The 24,269-nt window shown below is 49.7% G+C and overlaps 1 protein-coding gene across 1 annotated transcript in view; it reads left to right on the forward strand.

Annotated features, from left to right (window-relative positions):
- The window catches only part of AXIN2 (axin 2), a 29,445-nt gene extending 23,597 nt beyond the window's left edge, over window positions 1–5,848 (forward strand). Inside the window, exons 9-10 of the mRNA XM_086687831.1 lie at window positions 600–767; window positions 4,286–5,848. Of these exons, the coding sequence (XP_086543957.1) occupies window positions 600–767; window positions 4,286–4,412 (295 nt within the window). The 3' untranslated portion in view covers window positions 4,413–5,848. The remainder of the gene's footprint in view (window positions 1–599; window positions 768–4,285) is intronic.
- Window positions 5,849–24,269: the final 18,421 nt, after the last annotated feature.

The raw sequence follows: 24,269 nt of genomic DNA on the forward strand, positions 1-24,269 counted from the left end.
TGTTCCTCTTGAGCGATGAGCAACGTTTGAGGTCCTGAATAAGCCACCGCCCTGGACCCTTTTGTTTTCATTGGTCGACCTGAAGGGTACCAGCTGTCTTTTTTCTTCTTAATGCCACTCTACAAACTCCGAATAAACGAGGGGAGGTCACAATGCCTGGGCTCGCCTTCCCAGGGGGCTCTGGCATCCACGCCATCCCAGGAGATGCTCTGGTTTGTCTCTACAGCATTCCCATGGCTCTGTGGTCGCTTCTCCTCCCGTCTTCATTGGCAGGCACCCCGTGTGCCATCCTGAAGGAGACTGTTCTGTTCCCCACCCCCCCCCCCCTTTTGGAGCTAGCGAGGGAAACAATAGCAGTGTCTACAACCAAAAGGAAACTGTCCCTTCCTGTGTGCGCCATGCAGGTGACCCGGAGGTGGGCTGTGTGCTCCCAGAGGTGGCTGCCTCTGTGATCCAGGGGCCCCCACACCCAAGCCCCCTTTGAGCTTCTAGCTACAGCCCCGCTTTATCTCTGGAGACTGTTTGAGAGCCTGTGTGTGTGCCGGGAGCACTTGCTGCCTTCGGATGCTGAACTCGTTGCGTTCCATCCTATTTTTCAGTCACAAAGAGCCAAAGAAGCTGGCGGCGGTGCACGCGCTCCAGGCCAGCGAGCTGGTCGTCACGTACTTTTTCTGTGGAGAAGAAATTCCATACAGGAGGATGCTGAAGGCTCAGAGCTTGACCCTGGGCCACTTTAAAGAGCAGCTCAGCAAAAAGGGAAATTATAGGTAAGGGCCTTGCGGCTTCTTGCCGCTCCAGAGTTTGTTTGCTCAGAACCGAGAGCCAGAGTCGCTTCCCTGGCCCGGCCGGACCCGGGAGGGGCCAGGAGGCAGGCGCTTCGGGAGGCCATCGGGCTGCCTGGTGCTTGGTTCCTTCTCATTTCCTCTCTCCCGTCACCACTGACAGAAATAACACAGCAGCAGGGAGGCCTCTGGGAGGGCTCTGTGGGGACCGGGACGAGCTTTTTCTACCAGGTGAATGAGACTCTGAGGGGAAAAGGGGCTTTGCCAGGAGAGCTGGGCTTGGGCCATCTTGTGGACGCCCTACCTGAAAGGGAGAGGAGGGGTGTGTGTGTCGGGGAGAGACAGACGGACCGACCAGTGAGGGAGGCTTGGTCTAGGGGAGACTGTCCACGCTGAAGGCTTGGGGAAGGGCAGGGACCATTGCCTAGGAATCTAGACAGCATTCTCCTTACTCAGCCTTTCTGTCTGAAGAACTGCCTCCTGTGGTGAACGGGCCATGTGAAGCAGGAATGCTCATCAGAGAAGGGGCAGGACCCATGGGTGGGCACCGGGCGGACAGGGCTGGCTACTCTTTCTGCTGGGGCCTTGGCGAGGGAACCTGCCCCCCCCCCAGCCCAGGCTTCCTTTCCCTGCCTGCTCAGCGGAGATGCTCCTCTGGCCTCCTACGGCCCCCGAGAGGATCCAAGAGCAGGGACCATTTTCTTGGTGACTTTCCCCTTAACTTGGGGTGGGTGATGACTCCACCCCCGTTCGCCCGGAGGCCTAGCCGCCCCTCCTCACATGGCCTTCATCCCAAGGGAATATGTGGGTTCTGCTACAGCTGTGTCTGGGGTGCCATGTGCAGGGCCAGGGCAAGGGGGAGGCAGGTGAGGTGCCCGGGCGCACACAGCTTCAGGAGGAGCACGATACGTGCTCGGAAGGTGCCCGCCCGTTCCCGCCGCCAGCCCAGGATGGGAACGGAGAACCCGAATAGCACTTAGCAACCTGCCGGTGGGCGCTGGCTCCCGGAGTCCGCCTCCAGGACCCCGAGACCTTGTCCCTGCCAGAGCGGGCCTTGCGTATCTCTCCCAGGCACTCTGCCTTGGCGCTGACTGGGGCGGGGGCCCACAGTGATTTCCTTTTGCAGGGGAAGGATAGGGCTCCGAGGCCAGGACCCTGTCAGTGACCGAGAAGCAGGGTGTGGAGCTGGGCTTAGATCTTTCCATTTTACGGCGGGGCAGAGACAATGCTGCAAATGTTGCAGAGGGATTGGGGCACGGGCCTGGCTGCTTCCGCTTCTTCGTCGTCGTCTTCTTCTTCTTTCTTTTTTATCTTGAACAGACACAAGGTGAAACTAATTACACAAGTGTGCCCCTCCAGGGATTCATTTTGATCTCAGCTTTGACTCGGCTGGACTTTGAGTGGAGCTGCAGGTGACCTTCAGGGGAGAAAGGGCCACGGAGCGCCGAGCTGAGGCTGCAGGGGAGGGTCCGCACTCGGCCACTCCGGCCACATCTGGCTCTGATTTTTTTTTTTTTTTTTTTTTTTTCCTAAGGCACACTTAATAAGCCTGGCTTTGAAGCCTCGGCCTCCCCTTTAATGCACAAAGACTTGCACAAATGGTTGACTCTCAAATTCTTTACTGATTGGATCAGGCTGTGGCCAGGCCCTTCCCAGCCGCCTTATCTCTCTGTACTTGCTCTCCTGGCTCGTGGGGGCACAGGGTGTCGTGCCTGGCCCGCCCGGCAGGGGTGGGGCTCCCCCTCAGCAACACCCCCCCCAATAAAAAAGCCCAGCGGGGATGGGGCCACGGGAGTGGGGGACCTGGGCCGCATTGAGTCATCTCAACATGGCAGGGGTTCAAAAGGAGAACAGTCTCTCCAGACGTGCCAGACGCTATCGGTGCCAGATGTCAGAAGAAAGCAAAGTTTGCCACAGAAAGCATGTTGCAGTGGAAAAGCCCGTTTCTTAGAGAAAATGAGGGCAGCACAGTGTGTTTGAAGTCTTGGGGCTGGGGCCGAGGGAACGCGCGGCCTCTCTCCTCTCTGGAAGAGGTTGTATTTCTGTGAAAGGTCACTGTGTGTTTGCTCAGAGGTGCCCAGAGAGGGCCCAACTCGGTAGACCTGGGGGGTCAGAGCTGGGGGGCCGTGGGGCCCAATGGAGGGGGACGTCAGAACGGGAGACCCTTGTGGGAAAGGTGGCCTCCCCCCCTCTCTTTCCGGCATCTCCTGTGCACAATGCCCCTCCCCCCCACCCCCATCTCCTCTCCAGCCCCCCGAGTGTTCCGACCCCCTCGATAGGAAGCGCTCTCCCCACTGACCCGTCCGGGCCGTGCCGTTCACCCCGGTGCTGTGGCCCAGCTGCGAGGGCTAAAAACCAGGAACCTTGACTAAACCCAGCTGGTTCACTTTATTCAGCCTTATCTCCTATGAAAGTATTTGGCTTGCCTTCATTAAAGAGGAAAGAAGTTTAGCTCTAACCAAGGGGAATTCTTTTTTTTTTTTTTTTTTAATGAAAAGACAGAAACAAAAACCAACTGTAACCCTGAGACACAATTGAATTTTTTAGAGAGCCGGCCACCCCCCCCCCCCCCCCCCCCCCCCCGCCCAACCCCCAGAGGATCGTGACCCTCCCTCCGTGAGTGGCCTTTATTGGCTGGAGGTGCCGGCTTGCAGGGGCGAGTTTAATCCGCCTGAGGGGGTCTCCCTGGAAGGGGACCGGGGAAGGAAGGGGCTTGGGGGTGAGCCCGCCTGGAGGACAAGCTGTCGTTTCTGAATGTGGCTCTCCTGAGGGAGGCCGGTCATTTGCGTCCAGACAATTAAACAGCCTTAGAAGAAAGAAGTCTGGGGTGGGATAAAAGGAAGCTTTAATCAACGGGCATAATAGAAGGGTCTTTAGTGTTTGACCCCGGAGGGGTGGGAGGGAAACGGGGCGAAGAGGGGAAGAGGGGAGAGCAGCGGGCCGGGGCCAGTCTGCAGCCCTGGGAAGCAAGGTGGGGCTGGCCAGCCTCCCGCAGGGGCCACTGAGGAGAGCAGCCTGTCCCATGGCTGAGCCGGGGTCGGGCCAGGAGAGCGGGCCTGTGGGCAGCGGAGGCTGGGGTCTCTGCCTTCTCCGGACTTCTGCAGGTCCAGGGGGGCTGGGGCCTCTCTGAGGGGCCCGTCTCAGCTGCTGCTGCAGATGCACCAGGCATGTTTTGCCCTCCCCATGCTCCCCTGGGTAAAAAGGGAGAAAGCAGACAGCTCTGCCCGCAACGTGCGCTTGCCCTGGTGTGCGTGCCGGGCCGAAGACCGCAGCCTCGGAGCTGTCCGCAGGCGGTTGGCCGCCCGGCCCGCTGCTCCCGGGGTGGCCTCCCGTGATGCCCCGGTGGCCGTCGTCAGTCGGATGCGGGCCGAGGTTTACATGCACGCCAGCTGCAGCAGAACCCTCAGGACCCCTTTGTCGTCTCGGTGTTGACATAACCTCTCTTTTAAACAAAGCAGAAAATGCAGTCTTAACCAAGACGCGTTTTGGGTTTTCCTTTTAAGGTATTACTTCAAAAAAGCAAGCGACGAGTTTGCCTGCGGAGCCGTGTTTGAGGAGATCTGGGACGATGAAGCCGTGCTCCCCATGTACGAAGGCAGGATTCTGGGGAAGGTGGAGAGGATCGATTGAGCCCTTGAGGTCGGGCTCTGGCGGACTGTGGGGGCCAACACCCACGCCCCCGGCCTTGGCCGTGACGGACCGCGACAAGACCTTTTGAAGGAAAACTAAACCAATGAAGAAGACGAAGTCTAAGGGAGAATTGGCCACTGGCCACTTGGGGAGGAGGGTGGGGGGAGGGGGAGGTTGGTTTTCATTATTCACGAGCTGGGTACTGAGATAAGAAAAGCCTGAACTATTTATTAAAAACATGACCACTCTTGGCTATTGAAGATACTGACTGTATTTGAGAGACTGCCATACATAATATATGACTGCCTAGGGATCTGAAATCCATAAACTAAGAGAAACTGTGTATAGCTTACCTGAACAGGAACCCTTACTGCTATTTATTGAACAATTGATTCCCCCTGTCCCCAGTTTATGGATATGCTGCTTTAAACACAGAAGGGGGAGAGAGGAAGTTTTAATTGCCCTATCCAAACTTAGGGGTTGAGCTAGGACTGCATGAATGATTTCTTCATTAAAAGAGGATTTCTTATGCTTTGCCCTGCCCTTCTCCAAGCGAAGATAGACTTTTACAAATGGTGCCCTACCATTGACACACGCAGAAATTGGTGCATTTTTTTCTTTCTGTGCTGCTCTATTTTGTCGTAAAGGCCCTGATTTATATGGCAACGTCACCGCCATGTAGTGTCATCACATTGGATGGGGATCCATTGTGGGGTGCAGGGTGGGAAGCCTCCCTTTTGGGACCCCAGATTTACTCAGTAACTTTTCTAACCCCACCAAGGTCCGGCGCCCCATGGCGGAGGCTTGCTAGGACCTTGGAGTTCAACTTGTGCTTTTATTGAGATAACGACTCCTTGGAGTTTGGGGGGGGTGGGGGGAGGTTTTTTGGGTTTTGTGGGTTTTTTTGTTTTAGTCTTTGGACCACCGCCGTTCTGGAAACCACCCCGACCCCCCCCCCCCCCCGGCCCTGCAAAGAAGTGGACAGTTGTGGCAAGACCTAGCAGCACGCTTTCCTCCAGACACCTTCATTTTGACGTTCGGGTTTTTGTGTGAAGTTCATCTGTACATTCTGTTTGCCATTGTTCCTTGTACTATATGTCTGTATATATTGTATGACAAGAGAGTATTAATCCACTATCTCTAGTGCTTGACTTTAAATCAGTACAGTACCTGTACCTGCACGGGGTCCTGCTCCGTGCGTCGCCCTATATTGAGGGCTCAAGCTTTCCCTTGTTTTTTGAAAGGGGTTTATGTATAAATATATTTTACGCCTTTTTATTACAAGTCTTGTACTCAACGACTTTCGCCATGGCATTTTGTTCTACTTATACTGTAAATTATGCACTATAAAGAGTTCATTTAAGGAAATCTACTTGGTACAATAATTATTGCAATTAAGAGATGTAGCCTTTATTAAAATTTTATATTTTTCAAAACGTGGGCCTCGTCTTTGCATCCGCGGGGGTGGGAGCAGGGCAGAGGCACCCTTCCGAGTGTGAGCAGCTGCCCTTGATGTCCCGTCTTGCTTGAGCCCAGCTCTGACTGTCCCCCACGTCTTCTCACCCCACCTGGGGGTTTTGAAAAACCAGTGCTTCAAAAAATCACCTGGTTACTGGCTGAGGATTTTCTTGTCCCGGAGCAGGCCGTAGACAACTTCTCCATTTCCTGTGCTGCCTCTTCCTCTGATCCGGCCAGGCGGGGACCGGAGATACGGAGCTGAGATGGCCTTCTCCCAGGAACCCTTGCGTTTCCAGGAAATGGTGCGTGGATCTGGAATGTCTAGCGGGACGAATGACCCTTGAGCTCGGGGCTAACCAGGCACCCGCTCCGTGGCTGTGCCAACTCAAACGATACCTTCAGCAAGCGTCCGGGCTGCAAAGGTGGTGGGAAGAAGGTGGTTCAGCAGGAAAACTGCACGGTTCCCTGGATAGTGTGCTTCGTGCAGCCGTGGAAGCCGGCCGTCGGTGGTGGTTCACTCCACAAACTTCGGGTTACCTCCCGGTGTGTCGGGCATTCGGAGGCCGGGCTGTAATTCTGATCTGGGAGAGGGTGTCTACTTTCGAAGATCCCTATAATGGACCCATTTTAGGAAAAGAGGATCTGCTGGACTTGACTTCTCTTCTACGGAGCTTTCCTGAGATGGGGTCTGCAGCAGATCCGGGTGGCTTTCCGTCCCTGCTGCAACACGTGACAGGGGAGGGGAGGGCCGGCGTCCTGGCCGCGTGGGGTTAGCGGCCGTCTTCAACTGGCCAGCCTCAGCGGGGCAGCATGAGGAGGCATCGGGGGGCGGCCGCTGGCGGGGCCAGGCCAGGGTGCCGGGGAATCGGGACGCCGGGCCGCAGGAGTCCTCGATCTCCGTCTTCGTGATGCGGCCTGACGCACCCTCCCCTCCCGGCGGGAATGGGGCTCACAGCGGACGGTGTCCCGGACCCGCTGCCAAATTGTGAGGTTCTTTGCAATCCAAAAAGACAACGAGACATAACCTGCTGTGTGTGGTGCGGGTAGGAGCTTCTGGCTTTTAATCTTCAGGCCTTTTGATTCGTCCCACAAGCATAACGCGCTACAACGCAGGCCTGGGGCTCAGACGGACCCGGGCTCGAGTCCCTGTGCCGACCCCGTCTGGGGGCCCGTCGCACCCGTGAGAAGGCAAGCAGGCCAGGCGGTCACTCACATGTGCGGCTCCCCTCGGAGGTCCTCTTTCTCTGCCTTTTGTGTGTTAGCTGCCAGCTGCTCTTTACCTGGCCTGGGTGGCCTTCCGGGGTTGGGGTTGCTGTGCCAGCGGAGTGAGGCTCAGGGTCCCAGGGAAACCTCAGCTCCCTTCTGACGTCCTGTATTATTATCAGCTCCTCGTTTGGAAATCCCACCCCGCCCCATTCCTAACGCTGCAACATCTGGGCTCCCACGTCCCCCTTCCCTTGCCCCGGGTGCAAAACCAAGAGGGCGACGGACAAATGGGCTGTTCGGCTGCTTGATTGAGGGCTTTCAGCTTAGAGCAGAGCTTTGGCCCCAGAGCATCTTTAAATTTTCTTTTATTGGGGCGCCTGGGTGGCTCGGTTGGTTAAAAGTCCGACTTCGGCTCAGGTCATGATCTCACGGCTCATGAGTTCAAGCCCCGCGTCGGGGTCTGTGCTGACGGCTCGGAGCCTGGAGCCTGCTTTGGATTCTGTGTCTCCCTCTGTCTCTCTGCTCCTCCCCTGCTCACACCCTCTCTCTCTCTCTGTCTCTCAAAAATAAGCCTTAAAAAAATGTTTTTTTTTTTAAAAAGAGAAATGTTCCTTTTTTTTTTTTTTTTTTTTAACCTTTAAGAAAGAATTTGGTTGTACAGGAACTTAATTTGGTTGTACAGGAACTCCCCAAATTGCATAGGGGATTCAAAAGAGTGATCCACACCTCCCTTCACATCGTTATTCTACTTTATCAACCAGAGTTCCTAAAATTCTGATATGAGAGTGAACCTATGCTGTATTCTGTGTCCCAGGAAGGGGGTCCTCCATACGGATAATGCCTAATTCTGAAAACATAAATTCCTGTGCGTCATCCACACCGACCTTTTAGTGTCCCTAACATGCTCTGCTGCTCAGCGTCTTTGCATATGCTGTTCCCTGTGCCGGGCTCGCCCCCTCCCTCAGCCCTTCCTGAGGTTGTCTGCTTTTCAGCCTCTGGGTGTTGACTTAAATGTCAAGAGATCTTCCCTGACCTGACCATCCGGGGTCCCTGTATGCCCTCACCTGGCCCTCTCCACCACAGAACTTCCTTTACCCTTTCACTGCACATTCTCATTTGTACCTATACAATAATGATTTCATTGCCCACTTACTCGTTCATGAGGCAGGGGGTAAATATCCTTTTATTCACCATTATGTATGTAATGGCCGGCATGGTGCTTGGCACTTAGTAGGCATTATAGAATGGAAGGAAAAAAGAAAACAGAAATTGTCTCTGGTAACTAGAGTATAACCCATAATGAAAATAATCACTGTTAACACTTTACAGCATCTGTCTCTGGTTAAAACACACAGACGTGCACACAGGCACCCATATGGGATACACTATTTTGTAATCTGTATTTCTCATTCAGTAATATGTCATTGGCATACTTCCGTATCAATAAATACTTTTCTGTATTGTTCTACAACACGAGCTGAATGTATGGCTGCATTTATTTAACTCATCACTATGGTTGGACATTTATATAGTTTACAAATTCTGCAATTATAAGTCCCATTGTAGTGAACTCTTTCCACTTAAACCCTCCCTCGGTATTCATCGCTAAGTAGTCTTTAATTATTAGGATGTAGGCTTTTTCATGTAGAATCTCTAGATCAAAGTTCCTTTTTAGGGCTTTGGCCACATCCTGCCAGACTGTCTGAGAGAGTGGCTTGTGTTTGACTCTCCAGTGACTTGCCCACAGTTGGCATTCCAGCCATATTTATGCCATCCATCTAGTGTTGTTTTTTGGTTGTTTTTGTTTTGTTTGAGAGCGAGTGTGTGTGTGTAAGCGGGGGAAGGGCAGAGAGAGGACAGAAGATCCAAAGCAGGCTCTGTGCTGACAAGCTGACAGCAGTGAGCCAGATGTGGGACTCGAACTCACAAACCACAAGATCATGACGTGAGCCGAAGACGGACGCTCAACCAACTGAGTCATCCAGGTGCCCCTATGCCATCCATTTAAATCTCAAGCCTAGGGGCGCCTGGGTGGCTCAGTCGGTTGAGCGTCCGACTTCGGCTCAGATCATGATCTCATGGTTCGAGAGTTCGAGCTCCACGTGGGGCTCTATGCTGACAGTTCGGAGCCTGGAGCCTGCTTCGGATTCTGTGTCTCCCACTCTTTCTGCCCCTCTCCCGCTCATGTTCTGTCTTTCCCTCTCTCAAAAATAAATAAACATTGAAAAAAAATTTAAATCTCAAACCTGGATAGTCAAGTCTCTGCCCAGTCTGAGCCAAGCCTGCCTTCCTGGTATTATCTCCATTTACAAGCTGAGTAGCCTTGAGCAAAGAACGTCCCCGTTCCTGGGTTTGACTCTAAACTGAGGAGAGTCACTAACACCTTCACTGTGCTGATGAAAGTTGTGAAGGTTTGCGGAGTTCTTGGTGAGTCTGGCCCGTGCTCAAGGCCTCATACACATCCGTTGCCATTATCACCTGCTGATCCCCACCATCCAGTCTTTATACCTCACTCTGCTCAGCCTTTTCCCCTCCTTTCTCTCACCTGTGATATGCAAGCCCCAATGTGGCCCCCGACACCCCTCCCTGTCTACCCCGGCTTCCCCTTCAGAATCCAGGAGGACCTGACTTCCTCCAGTGCTCAGCCTATGGTGACTTCCACCCTTCCTCCTTTTCTTCTTCCTCCCCTGAGTGGTAAACCACTTTGAGAACAGGGAACAGGGTCTGTGGCTCAGACATTGATGTACAAGAGCATTATGGGTTTCAGGGCTGGCTCAGTGCACAGAGCATGCACCTCTTGATCTCGGAGTTGTGAGTTCAAGCCCCACCTTGGGTGTAGAGATTACTTAAAACCAAAATCTTTAAAAGAATATAAAAAGAGCTATACAGAAAAAAAAGTCACCCTGAGTGATACACAGAGTGTTGAGTAAGACTCCTCCAGACATCCTGTGACCACACCACCCTTCTTAACTCTCCATCTGACTTTGCTTCATTTTCCCAAATTCAACTTTGGACCAAATTATGTTATTGGGAGCCCCTGAGACTTTCATGCTATCTGTATCAGACATGGGACATGGGGAGGAGCAGGGGAGGATCCGATGGTCACAGGGGTTGAGGTTGGCTTTCCCTCCCACCATCTCCCAGTGATCTCAACAAGAAGAAACTGGAAACCAGCCGTGGATGATACTGTGGTTAGAGTCACTCGATTTAGCAAATTAAAATACAGGACGCCCAATTAAATTTGAATTTCATATAAATGATGAATAATTTTTTTAATATAAGTATGTCCCCTGCAGTAGTTGGGACATACTTATACTAGAAACATATCTGTTGTTTATCTGAAATTCGTACTTAACCGGGCATCTGGCATTTACACTGGCGACTCCAGTTGTGGTCGATGCTTTGGATTGCCCACTCAACCTTCCTTCCTCTTTGCTCGCAGTGTGCTGTCTCAAATACAGAGATTGGAAAGCAAAACTCTACATTTTCCAGACTGCTTTGTGTCTCGATTCGAAGTGGGTTCCATCACTGGGGTTTGCTCACTGGGAGACGGAGACATCTTCCTCGGGTTTGTGTTCGCCAACAAAGTCATGGAGTCATAGGGCTTTATTGCAACCACGTGGGCGTCTGTTCCCAGCATCCTCGGTACTGAGGGGCGTGGATCTGGGACAGATGTCTGGACTCCCCATTTCGGTGTCCAGCCACTAGCTCCTGGATATGCGGCAGCTGTGGCTGCTTCCTGATAACATGGCTGTGCCCGTGGCACATGAGCACTCCTGGGCCAGATGAGCCTAGGAGATTTGGAAGCCATGGCCAAAGGCTCAGTCTATTCCATTTGTTGACTCCTTAAACAAATGCCTAAGTGCCTCAAACCTTGTATTAATTTACTTTCTGTTAAAAAGTGAAACTTGTCATGGGGTGCCTGGGTGGCTCAGTCGGTTGAGCGTCTGACTTCAGCTCAGGTCGTGATCTCGTGCTTTACGAGTTCGAGCCCCACGTTGGGCTCTGTGCTGACAGCTCAGAGCCTGGAGCCTGCTTCCCGATTCTGTGTCTCCCTCTCTCTCTGCCTCTCCCCTGCTCATACTCTGTCTCTCTCTCTCTCTCTCAAAAAGAAATAAACATTTAATAAAAAATTTAAGTTGTACTCATTTGGGGCTGCTGTGAAAAAGCACCACAAACTGGTAGCTTAGAACAACAGACATTTATTGTCTCAGTTCTGGAGGCTGGACATCGGAAAACAAGGTATCGACAGGGCCGTGTTCCCTCTGAAACCTGGAAGGGAAGGAGCCTTTCCTGTCTCTTCAGGCTTCAGGTGGTCCCAGGCATTCCTGAGCTGTGGCTGCAAAACTCCAACTTTAAGAGTCTTCTCCCCGTGGGTTTTTTTTTTTTTTTAAGTTTATTTATTTATTTTGAGAGAGAGAGAGAGTACATGCAGGGGAGGGGCAGAGAGAGAGAGAGAGAGGCAGAGAGAGAATCCCAAGCAGGCTCCACACTCAGCACAGGGTCCAACACGGGGCTCAATCCCACGACCGTGAGATCACAACCTGAGCCGAAATCAAGAGTCAGACGCTTAACCCACTGAGCCACTCAGGCGCCCCTCTCCCAGCATCTTATCCCACAGTCCTTCCTCTGTACTTGTCTGTGACTGTGCCTGAATTTCCCCTTTTTATAAGGGCACCACTCATACTGGATTAGGGCCCAGCTGACCTCATCTTAACTTACATCTGCAAAGACCTTATTGCCAAAGAAGGTCACATTCTGAGGTCCTGGGTTAGTTAGGACTTCACTATACCTTTTTGTGAGGACACGATCCAACCCCTAACAAATACTTAGAGTGGTGTCCTTCTCCCGACTGACAAAATTGCGACTCCTATCATTTGTCTGTCCTAACAGGCAAAGAAAAGCACAGATCTTTCAAGGACAAAAACTTCAATAATCACCTCAAGGAGAAATGCCCCATGACCACGTGCACGATCTCCTTTTTTCCATCTGCCCGCCGGTCCCTTCATCGCTACCTCCCACATCACTACATCCTCCCTGCCCACCTGCCCTCACGGCCCCGTGCAGACGAGGCCAGTTTATCCTGGGCACATTCCGTCCTGACGACTTCACACGCCTCTGGTTTCATCTCCACTCAGCCTGGGTCACGCCAGAAAATCCAGGTTGCCCGTCTTCGGCCCTCCTGAAGGGGAAGCTAGAATCTGAGCCCTTTCCCCCTGATGCTTATGGTAGAACCGTATGAAAAGCAGATGCAACCATCTCTCCAAAAACTATCTCGGCTACCAGGATATCAAAAAACCCTGGAAGAGCCCACTGGGAGAAATTATGAAATGTTCTTCTCCAAAGATTTCCAGGTGGAGGATAGAAAGCCAATATGCCGTCCATGGCTTTTGGGCCTCTTCTGGTCTGGAGGCTGCACCCTTACTAGAGGAGGTGTCCAAAACGCCTCCTCTCTGGGATTCTGAGTGTGGCACAGGCCTATGAGGGCAATTCTACCGTATTTTCCCAAGAGAAGGGATCAGCCCCCTGGTCACTGGCGAGCGGGCAGTTCTTATGGACTTTCAGGGGAGGCTTTGTGTCCTGGCAGGGACCTTCATTGGTTAACCGAGCCTCAGCTCCCATCCGCAGCCAGCCAGTGGGTGCCCGGGTGTCTGTCTCCACCAGGGTAAAATCTCTCGGCGATAATCAATTGTATAAATGATTCGTGAGTCGTGGTGTGTCAACTTAAAAGGTCTGGGCTGAAGCGTCCTCCAGATGACACCCACTTCTTGGCATGCCTGAGATGGCCACAGGCCTTTGTTGTTCATTCATCCAGCCCGAAAGAGCCCAGGGGGCGAGGGAAGGGGGAGGGGCGCGCTCTGGGGGAGGGTCACAGCTGCCTTCCATCTGAGCCGGTTCCCTCGCCAGGCTCAGTGGGAGCCCGCCTCGCCTGGAGAAGCAGCGACCCCTCCCAACCTCACTTTAGAGGACAGGACTGCTTGAGCCACCTGCTTCCCAGTCGGCCAGAGGCCAATTATCCAGACTGAGGGACAGCCAGGTCCCCAGGGCGAGAGACAGAGAGACAGTGAGAAAATGAATTAAATGGAAGAAGAGTGGATCAGGCCAGGAAAAGGTTGACCTGTAGAGTGTTTTCCCTTTAGAGGTTTTTTTGTTTTTGTTTTCGTTTCCGTGTAGTTCGTATTTTTCTCCCCCAACCACGAAAATAAATAATCATGGTTAAAAAAAAAAAAAAAAAAAAAAAAAAAAAAGGAAAAATACATAGAATTACACAAAAGGCAAAGAAACCCACCTATAATCCCACTACCCAGAGATACCAACTGATAACATTCTGGTAGATCTCCTGCCAATATATGGCATGCTCTCTTGCTCAGTAAAGAGCTCTGAGCCTCTCATCATTTTTTAGGGTAAATCTCGACATGTGTGAATATTTTCGTTGTTTCCGGCAGCCTTGGTGGCCATCTCTGCAAACCGCCCTGGTCACTGTGCAGATCTGTCTTGATTCTTCCAACCGGAACCTCCTTTCCCAAAATGAAGCATAGCACAGCCTCTCCTCTATGGAGGCAGAGAGGCAGGTGAGGTCCCGCATAGGCTCCTGATGCTCTAGGAACTGTAGAATACCCTCTGTGCCCAGAAGAAGTAGTTTGGAGTTCCTGCCTGCCTCGCCTCCCCCCCACCCCTCAATCTGTTGGGAAGACCTGCTCCTGGATCATGGCTGCTTGATTCGACTGCCGCTTGTCGAGTTTCATCACTCCCGCCTTTGTACCACATCGGATGAAGTCTTGTCCTGGTTTATCTGCGCCCTTTTGCTTCCAACACACAGTGTTTTTTCCCAGTCACCGTCTTCCAAGAATCTCCATAAATGACACCAGTGAGATTTGTTCTTGCAGTGGTCATCGGTTATTTTATTGGGGCCAGGATCCACGTTTTCATCTCCTGATAATAGCACCTTGGTTTTTCTTTCGGGGAAGAGCACTCACCTAAAAGAATGGCACATGATCTGGCCAGTTGATATAGTCCATAGCTTTGGCTACCGTGATTGGCTCAGGGATGGACACGTGACTTAAGTTGGTCCGATGAGATTCAGCCATGGAACTTGGGCCAGCAATTTGGAGAATAGGGTGCTCTCTTTCTACTGGGGCTTCTAAAATGGTAGGGCAAAATCATGGAGCTTTTGGGGGCCCAGGACTGGAGAGAGCTTCCTTGCCAGGAAAGCCAACGAAGAAATTCAGAGCCACACGATGGAGGGGGAGGGAGAACAATCACCCAAGTGATTGTCAGCATCCCTTGGATCCTTAGATTCAACTGCCCAGCCTGTGAGTCAGTAAATCCCGTCATCTCTTTTTTTTTCTTAAGTCGATTTGACTTGGGTTTTTTGTCATACTCAACCAAAAGAATTTTGACTAATAACACAGCTCCTGTCCCGGGGTGGGGGTGGGGGGGGTGGGGGGGGTGGGGAGGGAAGATCTGTTCTCAAGGCCAGTTTGGGTGGCAGAGAGTCTAGGCTCCTGGAGTTTGAGGTGTGTGCCTTACATGGCCTGAAGTGAGGGGCGAGAGATTCAAGAGGAGAAACCGGTGGCTTTGAGAAACAGCTGGATGACGGAGAGATAACCTCAAGTTCAAGTGATGAAGAATGCCATGTTTAGATGCTGGCAACCAAAGGCTTAGGTTCTACGATGGTCTTTGTGTAACGTGACTCGTGGGACCCGAGACCACTTTCACTGTTCTCTGATGAACATCCTCATCACCAACACCTACTGAGAGGTACATTGTGCCTGTGCCAGGAGTTGGGGGTTGGGGGGCATACAGACGATGAAGACACGGCCCCCAACCCGGAGCAGCCCCTGGTGAAGGCATTACAGTTCACTGTGAGAAGTGCCTAAAGAGAGCTGGTCTGGAGACCCGGAGGGAAGCCACTTCTGGGCTGGGACTTGCAGGGCCCCGGGGAGTGATCAGACTAATGGTAGGGCAATCTTGGGAGAGGCAAGAAGGTGAGTAAGGAGAAGGTGGGGGGGTGGACTGTGGAGGCCACAAAGTGGAGCAGGTGGCAAAGAGGACCTGGGGTCTTCACCCCAGCTGAAAGTGGGGGCCCTTTAACCTGGGAGAAGCTGACCCTGGTGGAGCCCTGAGAGACACAAGACCAGTAGCCGCGGCTGCAGAAGCAGATTGTCCGCTGGCCCTCCCCTCCCCCACACTCACCTCCCTGCCCCGCCCGCTCCTCCCCAGTCCCCCTAGTTCTCCCCGTCCACATCCTCTCACTCTCCCCACTCACCTCCCTCCCTGTTTCCCTCCCTTCCCGCCTCCCCCCTCACCTCCCCCTCCCCTCACTTCCTTCTCCCCTTCTTTCTCCTTCCTCCTACTCCCTTTCTCCTCCCTTTACTTTCCCCTCCCCCTCCCCCCTGTCGCCCTCCTCCGTCTGTCCCCCACCTCCCAGCCATATTAGGGGCAGAATCACCTTGGGACCCCTGGCGAGCCCCGCTCCCTGCCCTCCAGCAGCCACAATCCCTCTCAGGCTTATTTTGGGCCAGAGATGCCCCCACAACCCTGGCCATCCCCCACCCCAGAAAGGAACTCTCTTGGCCCGGCTGCCCGCTACCCCGCTCTCTCGCTCTCTTTCTCAGAAGGGAAGTCCTGGGCCCAGAGAAGCTGCCAGAGCGCAAGGGAAGTGAGGACTGAGCAGACTCTCTTGTTATTATTTTTCTCCCCTGGGGGTCATGAGCAAAGAATTCTGGGCTCCGAGTCTTTATAGATCCTCACTCCCTTGGCAACCCAGCACTCCTGTCCAACCTGGAGTGTTTAATTACCAAGGAAAAGAATGATTTTTTTTTTTTTCCCTGAGAATCCATTTAATTATTTGATTGCACAGTAACCAAAGAGTGTGAGCGGCCCGTAGCCAGAAGGGACTTCAAAGCAATACCTTGATGTTGCTGAGTGGGGCATTAATGGGTTCTGAAGGGAGGAGGTTGCTAAAGAGAGGGAAAGTATTCAAAGCAATCCTGCCAGCAATCTCAAAAAATGCATAAACACTGGAATGCTCCGCCGGAGAGGGAAGGCGAGTTCAAAGGGATGGGAGAGTTTTCATGTAAAGTTTAGAGTTTAAGGCGTGACTGCTGGCTATGGAGCCTCAGCGTTTGAACTCTTGTTTATTAAAAACAGTTTCCCAGCCATTCAGCGGGTTCCCAAAGACAACAGAGAAATGCAGACTTTTTCAATGTGGAAGGTTTAAAGGCTTCATTGATTTCTACCTAGGGTTCCCCCCACCTCCCTGCTTTTGTGCTTGCTTTCTTTCTTTTTATTTATTTTATTTATTTTTTTTGATCAAGTTCTTAAAATCCCACTATCAGATGGTGACGGCAGCAGAGAGAGAGAGAGAGAGAGAGAGAGAGGGAAAGGTCTGCCCCCACCCCATCAAATCCAGGAGACCAGGTGGCCCTTCCTCCTGTTCTGCTTGGGTTTGGTGGGGGTGGGGGCGTGGGGGGGGCGGTACTGACATGCTGATGACTCCATTCTGGTCTGTCCGGAGGGATCCGTAGGAGCCCAGGGTTCTTTCAGAAGCAGGCGGGGGTGGGGGGTGGGGTGGGGGGGGTGGCAGTAGGGTGCTGGCCTAGATTCTGGGCCCAGCTCTGGCTCTGGCTGGCCCAGCAGGGCTGCTGGAAGTTGGTTCTCTACCTCACTCTGCTCCATTTTGTTACCCAGGGTAGCGGAGGGGGGTTTCCCAGCATCTGCCCTCAGAAGGGGCTCAGAGAAGGCCTTCAGTTTTCCAGGTCTGATTTCCAAGTCCAAGGACATGGATGAGCATCTTGTAGCGACCCCATACTGTTCCTCGATGGGGGGGGGGGGGGGGGGGAATCACATTTTAAAGGCGGTTTAAATAAATTCTAGAAGAGCCTTCAAACCACAGGACTCTCTGGCTCCCCCATCCAAGGCCTCAGTTTTACTGATCTCGATTGAGCTGTGCCTGGGATATCAGGGGAGTCTCTTTGCTCCCCATGCCAGATGGAGGTGAGCTTTCTCTCACGGGCCAGCTCAGCACCCAGGAGGGAAATGTTTCCCTCCTTCTGCCCTGGCCTTCCTGGCTTGGAAAAACAGCCCAGGATTAAGGTGAGCAGCTTCTGTCTTGGGCCCCACGTCCTTGAGGGATCATGAAAAAAGCACATCTGTCAGGCAGAAGCCAGTCCCTCCTTTAAAGTTTATTTATTTATTTTGAAAGAGAGAGAGAGAGAGAGAGAGAGAGAGAGAGAGAGAGATTGAATCCCAGGCAAGGCCCACACTGTCAGCACAGAGCCCGACGCGGGGCTGGAACTCACGAACTGTGAGATCATGACCTGAGCCGAAGTTGGACGCGTAACCGACTGAGCCACCCAGGCGCCCCTAGACCCTGCCTTTAAATTACGTCTTCTCTGCCCTTCCTTTGAGGACATGGTCTAAGATCTCACCCAACTCTGTACCTCCATTCAGCTTTATCCCCAACACAGGTTTTTAAAATAAACATTTTGTTTGCTTGGGGCACGTGGCTGGCTCAGTCGGTTAAGCGCCCGACTTCGGCTCAGGTCACAATCTCCCAGCTCGTGGGTTTGAGCCACGCTTTGGGCTCTGTGCTGACAGCTCAGAGCCTGGAACCTGCTTTGGATTCTGTCTCCGTCTCTCTCTGCCCCTCCCCTGCTCACACTCTGTCTCTCTCTCTCTCTCTTTCTGTCTCCCTCAAATATAAATAAACATTAAAAAAAATTTTTTTTTTTTTAATTTTTTTTTTTTCAACGTTTATTTATTTTTGGGACAGAGAGAGACAGAGCATGAACGGGGGAGGGGCAGAGAGAGAGGGAGACACAGAATGGGAAACAGGCTCCAGGCTCTGAGCCATCAGCCCAGAGCCTGATGCGGGGCTCGAACTCACGGACCGTGAGATCGTGACCTGGCTGAAGTCGGACGCTTAACCAGAAGCCCCCTATGCTACCAATTATGATGTTCTTTTAAACCACCAAATGGAATATATCCAGGCTCCGCCCCCACCCCCACCCCCTCGTTTTACAGAAAGATCGGTCTTCAGGGCGATTGCAACTGTGTTTATGACATAAGAGGAAACATCATAAATCCATGTTTACACCCACGTGCGTTCTCTTTTTGTACGAATTTCCTTTCTTTCAGAGTCAGAGGCCGTAGCTTGCTGGCAAATGGTCGAACAACCTGCTCTCCAAGCAACCTGCCCTCATTTGCAGCATTTGCCAACACCCCTGGTGTAAATGCTCCCATCTCCGTTGATTTTCGGTGGAAACAGCTAGCCAGGGGACACCCCTGAAAAAGGCCCGAACGTTGTCGTTAACGCGCCACGGAAGCCGCCTTCTCTTCATGAGGCCCTTGTTCCAGAAGACTGCACCCTAAGCTAAAAGGTTAAGGAGTCTTTTGCTTTATGAAAGCATCAGTGGGTGTAGAGCTGAAAAGCAGAAAGAGTGTGAGGTTGGGGCGAACGTTATTTTATTTTATTTTATTTTATTTTATTTTATTTTTTAACATTTATTTATTTTTGAGACAGAGAGAGACAGAGCATGAGCAGGGGAGGGTCAGAGAGAGAGAGGGGGACACAGAATCCGAAACAGGCTCCAGGCTCTGAGCTGTCAGCCCAGAGCCTGATGCGGGGCTCGAACTCACGGACCGCGAGATCACGACCTGAGCCGAAGTCGGACGCCCAACCGACTGAGCCACCCAGGCGCCCCGGGGCGAACGTTATTAACACTTAGTATGTGTCTCTTTGTGTTGGGCACCATGCAAATGGCACATGTGCAGCTAAATGGCTGTGTGCCTGTGTCCACACACACACACACACACACGTGTATGTAGGAAATACTATCATACTGTTGACTGCCCAAGGGACATCTTTGTTCTTGCCCCTTTCTTTGTTCTGTCTCGTCATATTCTAATTAGAAAGCAAGTACAGTAAAACCTTGGTTTGCAAGCATAACTCATTCCGGAAACATGCTTGCCATCCAAAGCTCTCATATGTCAAAGCGAGTTTCAAGAACCTCTGGCTCAGTTGTGATCACAGGACGTTGGGCATCACGTATGACTTGTGTTGCAAGACATCGCTCATTTATCAGGTTAAAATTTATTAGAAATATTTGCTCCTCTTGAGGCACACTCGCGGAACAAGTTACTCACAATCCCGTGTTTTACCGTATTCAATTTTGTAGGATGTGAGGGGTGGTATCTCCAGTCTATTTAAGGTGGAGAGATTTGCTCAGCGTCATTTACGGTAAGGATTATGCACTTTTAAGTTATCCGACCGATGGGAATGACAGGAAAGATTTCAGTCGTTTCTCTAAAAAAAACCCAATTTTACTGAGGTATATTGTCCATAAAATACAATGCTTCATTTGACCACAATCAAAATATAAACCATTTTTGGGGGGCCCCTGGGTGGCTCAGTCGGTTAAGCCTCCGACTTCGGCTCATGATCTGGCAGTTTGTGAGTTCGAGCCCCGCACCGGGCCCTGTGCCGACAGCTCAGAGCCTGGAGCCTGCTTCCGATTCTGTGTCTCCCTCTCTCTCTGTTCCTCCCCTGCTCGTGCTCTGTCTCTCTGTCTCTCTGTCTCTCTCTCTCTCTCTCTCTCTAAAAAATAAAGATTAAAAAAAGAAAAAGATATAAACCATTTTCTTCACTCCTTTGCAGGCAACCTTCACTCTCCCACCCCCAGCCAGTGCCAATCACCGACCTGCTTCCTGTCACTGTAGGTTAACTTAGCTGAGGGTTTTCAGCTTCAGCACTAAGGACATTTGGGGTCATTCTTTGCGGTGGCACTGACCTGGGCAAAGTAGGATATTTAGCGGCTTCTCCAGCCTCTCTACTCACTAGATGCCGGTAGCATTCGCCAACTTGTGACAGACCAAACATGGTTCCAGATATTTCCGAGTGTCCCCCGAAGGGCAAAATCACCCACAGGTGACACTTCTAGAATTTCACATACATGAGTCTTACAAAATGTGCTCTTTTGTGCCCGGCTTCCTTTGCTCAGTCCAGGTTTGGGGATTCGTCCCTGTTGTTGAGCGTCTGAAAAGTGTGTTCCTTTTTCTTGTGGAGTGTTAGTCCATTGTGTGGCTGCATCATAACTCATTTGATCTGCTCACCTGTTGCTGGACATTGGGGCTGTTTTCTTTTTCCTTTTTAAAGTTTTTTTTTTTTAATATTTATTTATTTAGTTTATTTATTTATTTTGAGAGAGAGAGAGAGAGAGAGACAGCACCAGTGAGGGAGGGGCAGAGAGGGAGGGTGAGAGGGAGAATCCCAAGCAGGCTCCATGCTGCCAGCAGAGCCCCACTGGGGGCTCGACCTCATGAAACTGAGATCATGACCTAAGCCGAAACCAAGAGTCAGATACTTAATCGCCTGAGCCACCCAGGCCCCCCTAAAGCTTTTTTTAATGTTTTATTTATTTTTGAAGGGGGCGGGCGGAGAGAGACAGGGACAGAGGAGCCAAAGCAGGTTCTGTGCTGACAGCAGGGAGCCCCATGTGGGGCTCAAACTCATGAACCTTGATTCCATGACCTGAGCCTAAGTTGGACCCTCCACTAACTGAGCCATCCGGATGCCCCTGGGCTGTTTGCAACATGGGGACACAGTGACCAAGTCTATTAGGAACATCCGTTTACATGTGTGGTGAGCGTATGCTTTTACGTCTTTTCGGTAGGAAGTGAAATCACGGAGATGAATGTGAGCATATTTTTTGAACTTTACAAGAACGCCCAACTCTTTCCCAAAGTGGTTTTATCATGTTATATTTCCACTGAAAGCGTGTGAAAATGTATGAGAGTTCTAGCTGATCCACATCTTCTTTGACATTTGGAAGACAAGTCTTTTTCATTCTAAACTCGCCCGTTCCTGCGTTTCTCTGATGACTAGTGACATTGATGACCTTTGTGCACTTACTGGGCATTAATATATCTTCTTTTGGGAAATATCTGAACACATCTTTTACCTATTTTTAAAATTAAATCAGTGTTTTTCATATTACTGAGTTATAAGTGTTCTTTATATATTCTGGGTACAAGTCCTTTGTCAGACATTTGTATTTGAAAGGTTTTCTACCAGTCCTTGAAAGGCTTTCTTTTTTAATTCTTTAATGGCATTTTTGGAGAGCAAATATTTTTAATTTCAGTGAAGTCAAATTTATTCTTCTTTTTCAGTAGTGCATTTTATGGTTTTTCTATAAAAAAGTTTTGTCTACACCAAGGTCAAAAAGGTTTTCTTTCTATTTCTTCTCCAATTTTTATTTTTATTTTTTATGATTTTAGCTTTTATAAAGTAGAGCTCTGTGGTTGATATTGGGTTAATTTTTGTCTATGATGTAGGGTAAGATTTAAGGTTAATTTTTTTCTCATATGGATATCCAGTTTTCCTAGCACCATTTTTGTAAAAGCTATTCTTTCCTTGTTGAATTATCCAAGCATCCTCATTGGAAAACCAATTGCATACGTATGTGTGGGTCTATTTCTGGACTCTCTAGCCTGTTCTATTAATAAATTTATCTTTCTTTATGCCATACCACACTGTCTTGATCACTGTAGCCTTATAATAAGTCTTGGAATCAGGTAGTGTAAGTCTTCTCAATTTATTCTTTCATAACCATTAAAAATGTTTTTGGCTAGTTTAGGCCCTCTGAATTTCCTTACAAATTTTACAGTTTGTCAATTTCTATCAAAAAGCTTTGGAGTTTTTATTGGGACCAAGTTGAATCCATAGGTCAATTTCGGTAAAACTAACATCTTAACAACACTGAGTTTTCCAACCTGTGAACACAGCATATTTTACCATTTACTTAGGCCTTCTTTAATTGTACATTTTCAGTGTACATATTTTGGGTATATTTTGTTAAATTTATCCTTACGTATCTCATGGGGGTTTTTTTGACGCTATTGTAAATGGTATTTTTTGTAAGTTTATTTATTTATTTTGAAAGAGTACACAGGAGAGGCAAAGAGATAGAGACAGAAAGAGAGAGAGAATCCCAACCAGGCTCTGCACTGTCAGTGTGGAGCCAGGTGCGGGGCTCGAGCTCACGAACTGTGAGATCATGACCTGAGCTGAAATCAAGAGTCAGATGCTTAACCGACTGAGCCACCGAGGCGTCCCATAAATGGTATTTTTAGGTGTTCTTTCTTTTTTTTTTTTTAATGTTTTATTTATTTTTGAGACAGAGAGAGACAGAGGATGAGCAAGGGAGGGGCAGAGAGAGAGGGAGACACAGGACCCGAAGCAGGCTCCAGGCTCCGAGCTGTCAGCACAGAGCCCGACGCGGGGCTCGAACTCACGGACCGCGAGATCATGACCTGAGCCGAAGTCGGACGCTCAACCGACTGAGCCACCCAGGCCCCCCTAGGTGTTATTTTCTAATTGTTCTTTGGTAGTATATAGATATATCGTTGATTTTTTATTTTTACCTCGTATCATATGCCCTTGCTGAATTCACTTATTTTTGTTAGCTTTTAGAAAATACTTTCATAAAGGTTTTCTATGTACACAATTATTTTGTGCACTAAGACCTGCTATAAAATGTTAAGTAAAGGTTATGAGGTCAGATATCCTTGCTCATTGTCAGTCTTAAGTGGAAAGTGTCCAGTCATTTATGATTAGGTTTGGGGTTAGTGGCAGATGGTGGCAGATGATCGGATTGATGATGTTCCCTTGTGTTGCTGTTTCCTCAGAGTTTTTATCGTGAACGTAAGTTTTACTTTGTCAAATAGTTTTGTTTTGTTTTTTTTTACGTCTGTTGATTTGACCATCGAATTTTTCCCCTTTCTTATGAGTCAGATGATTTACATTGGTGGATTTTTATTTTGTATTTGTTTTATTTAAGTTTATTAATTTTTTTAGTAATCTCTATACCCAACATGGAGTTCGAATCATGACCCTGATATCAAGAGTTACATGCTCTACAGAGTTATGGCCAGCCACCCCTACGTTGGTTGATTTTAAAATGTTAAACCATTCTAGTGTCTCTGGGGTAAATCCCAGTTAGTCATAATGTGTTACCTATTTTAATTATTGTTGGCTTTGAATTGCTAATGACTTGAGAAGTGGTCCCTTCGCCCCTCGATTTTCCAAAAAATTTGTGAAAGATTGACATATAACTTCCTTAAAGTGTTTGGATTTACCAGTGCAGCCATTTGGCCTAGAGTTTTCTTTTGCAGAAAAAATCGTTTTTAAATTTTGACAAATTAAATTTCTTTAATAGATTAGGGCTCTTTCTCGTTGACTATTTCTTCTTGGGCCAGTTTTGTAAATTTTTGCCCAAGTAATTCATCCGTCTTTTCTGCCCTGTTAAGGCATAGCCCGAAGTGGGGCTTGAACCCACGAACCACGAGATCCAGTCAGTGCACCTGAGTTGAAATCAAGAATTGGATGCTTGACCGATTGAGTCACCCAGGCACCCCAGTAATTTGTCCATTTTATCTACATTGTTGAATTAATCAACAAAAAATATTTATATTATTTTCTAAGTATCCTTTCATTATCTATAGGATTTGTAATGATGTCCCTTGTTCATTCCTGATAATGATGATTTACACGTTCTTTCTCTTTTTTTCCCTTTGGTTACTCCAGCTGGAGTTTCAGATATTTCCTAAGAGTCAGCTTTTTGGTTTCACTGAGTTTTTCTACTGCAAGTCTATTTTCCATTTCTTTTTTTTTTTTTTTTTTCAACGTTTATTTATTTTTGGGACAGAGAGAGACAGAGCATGAACGGGGGAGGGGCAGAGAGAGAGGGAGACACAGAATTGGAAACAGGCTCCAGGCTCTGAGCCATCAGCCCAGAGCCCGACGCGGGGCTCGAACTCACGAACCGCGAGATCGTGACCTGGCTGAAGTCGGGCGCTTAACCGACTGCGCCACCCAGGCGCCCCTATTTTCCATTTCTTTACTGTTCTTATTGTCCCTTTTTCCTTCCTTCTGCTTCATTTGCTCTTTTTTGTTTTTTCACTAGTCTCTTAAGCTGGATGCTTAAATAGTTGATTTCAGATCTTTCGTCTATTGTAAAACATTTAAAGCTATACGTTTGCATCCAAGCATTGTTTCAGGGGCATCTTCCAAATTTTGATTCGTTGTGATTTCCTTATCATTCAGTTCAAAATATTTTCTGATTTCTCCTTTGACTTCTCTTTTGATTCATGTGCTATTTAGAAGTATACTGTTCTCTCTTGTTTTTTATT

This window comes from Puma concolor, chromosome E1 (assembly GCF_028749965.1).
Source record: "Puma concolor isolate L17-30 chromosome E1, mPumCon1.1.hap2, whole genome shotgun sequence".
Classification (NCBI taxonomy): Eukaryota; Metazoa; Chordata; class Mammalia; order Carnivora; family Felidae; genus Puma; species Puma concolor.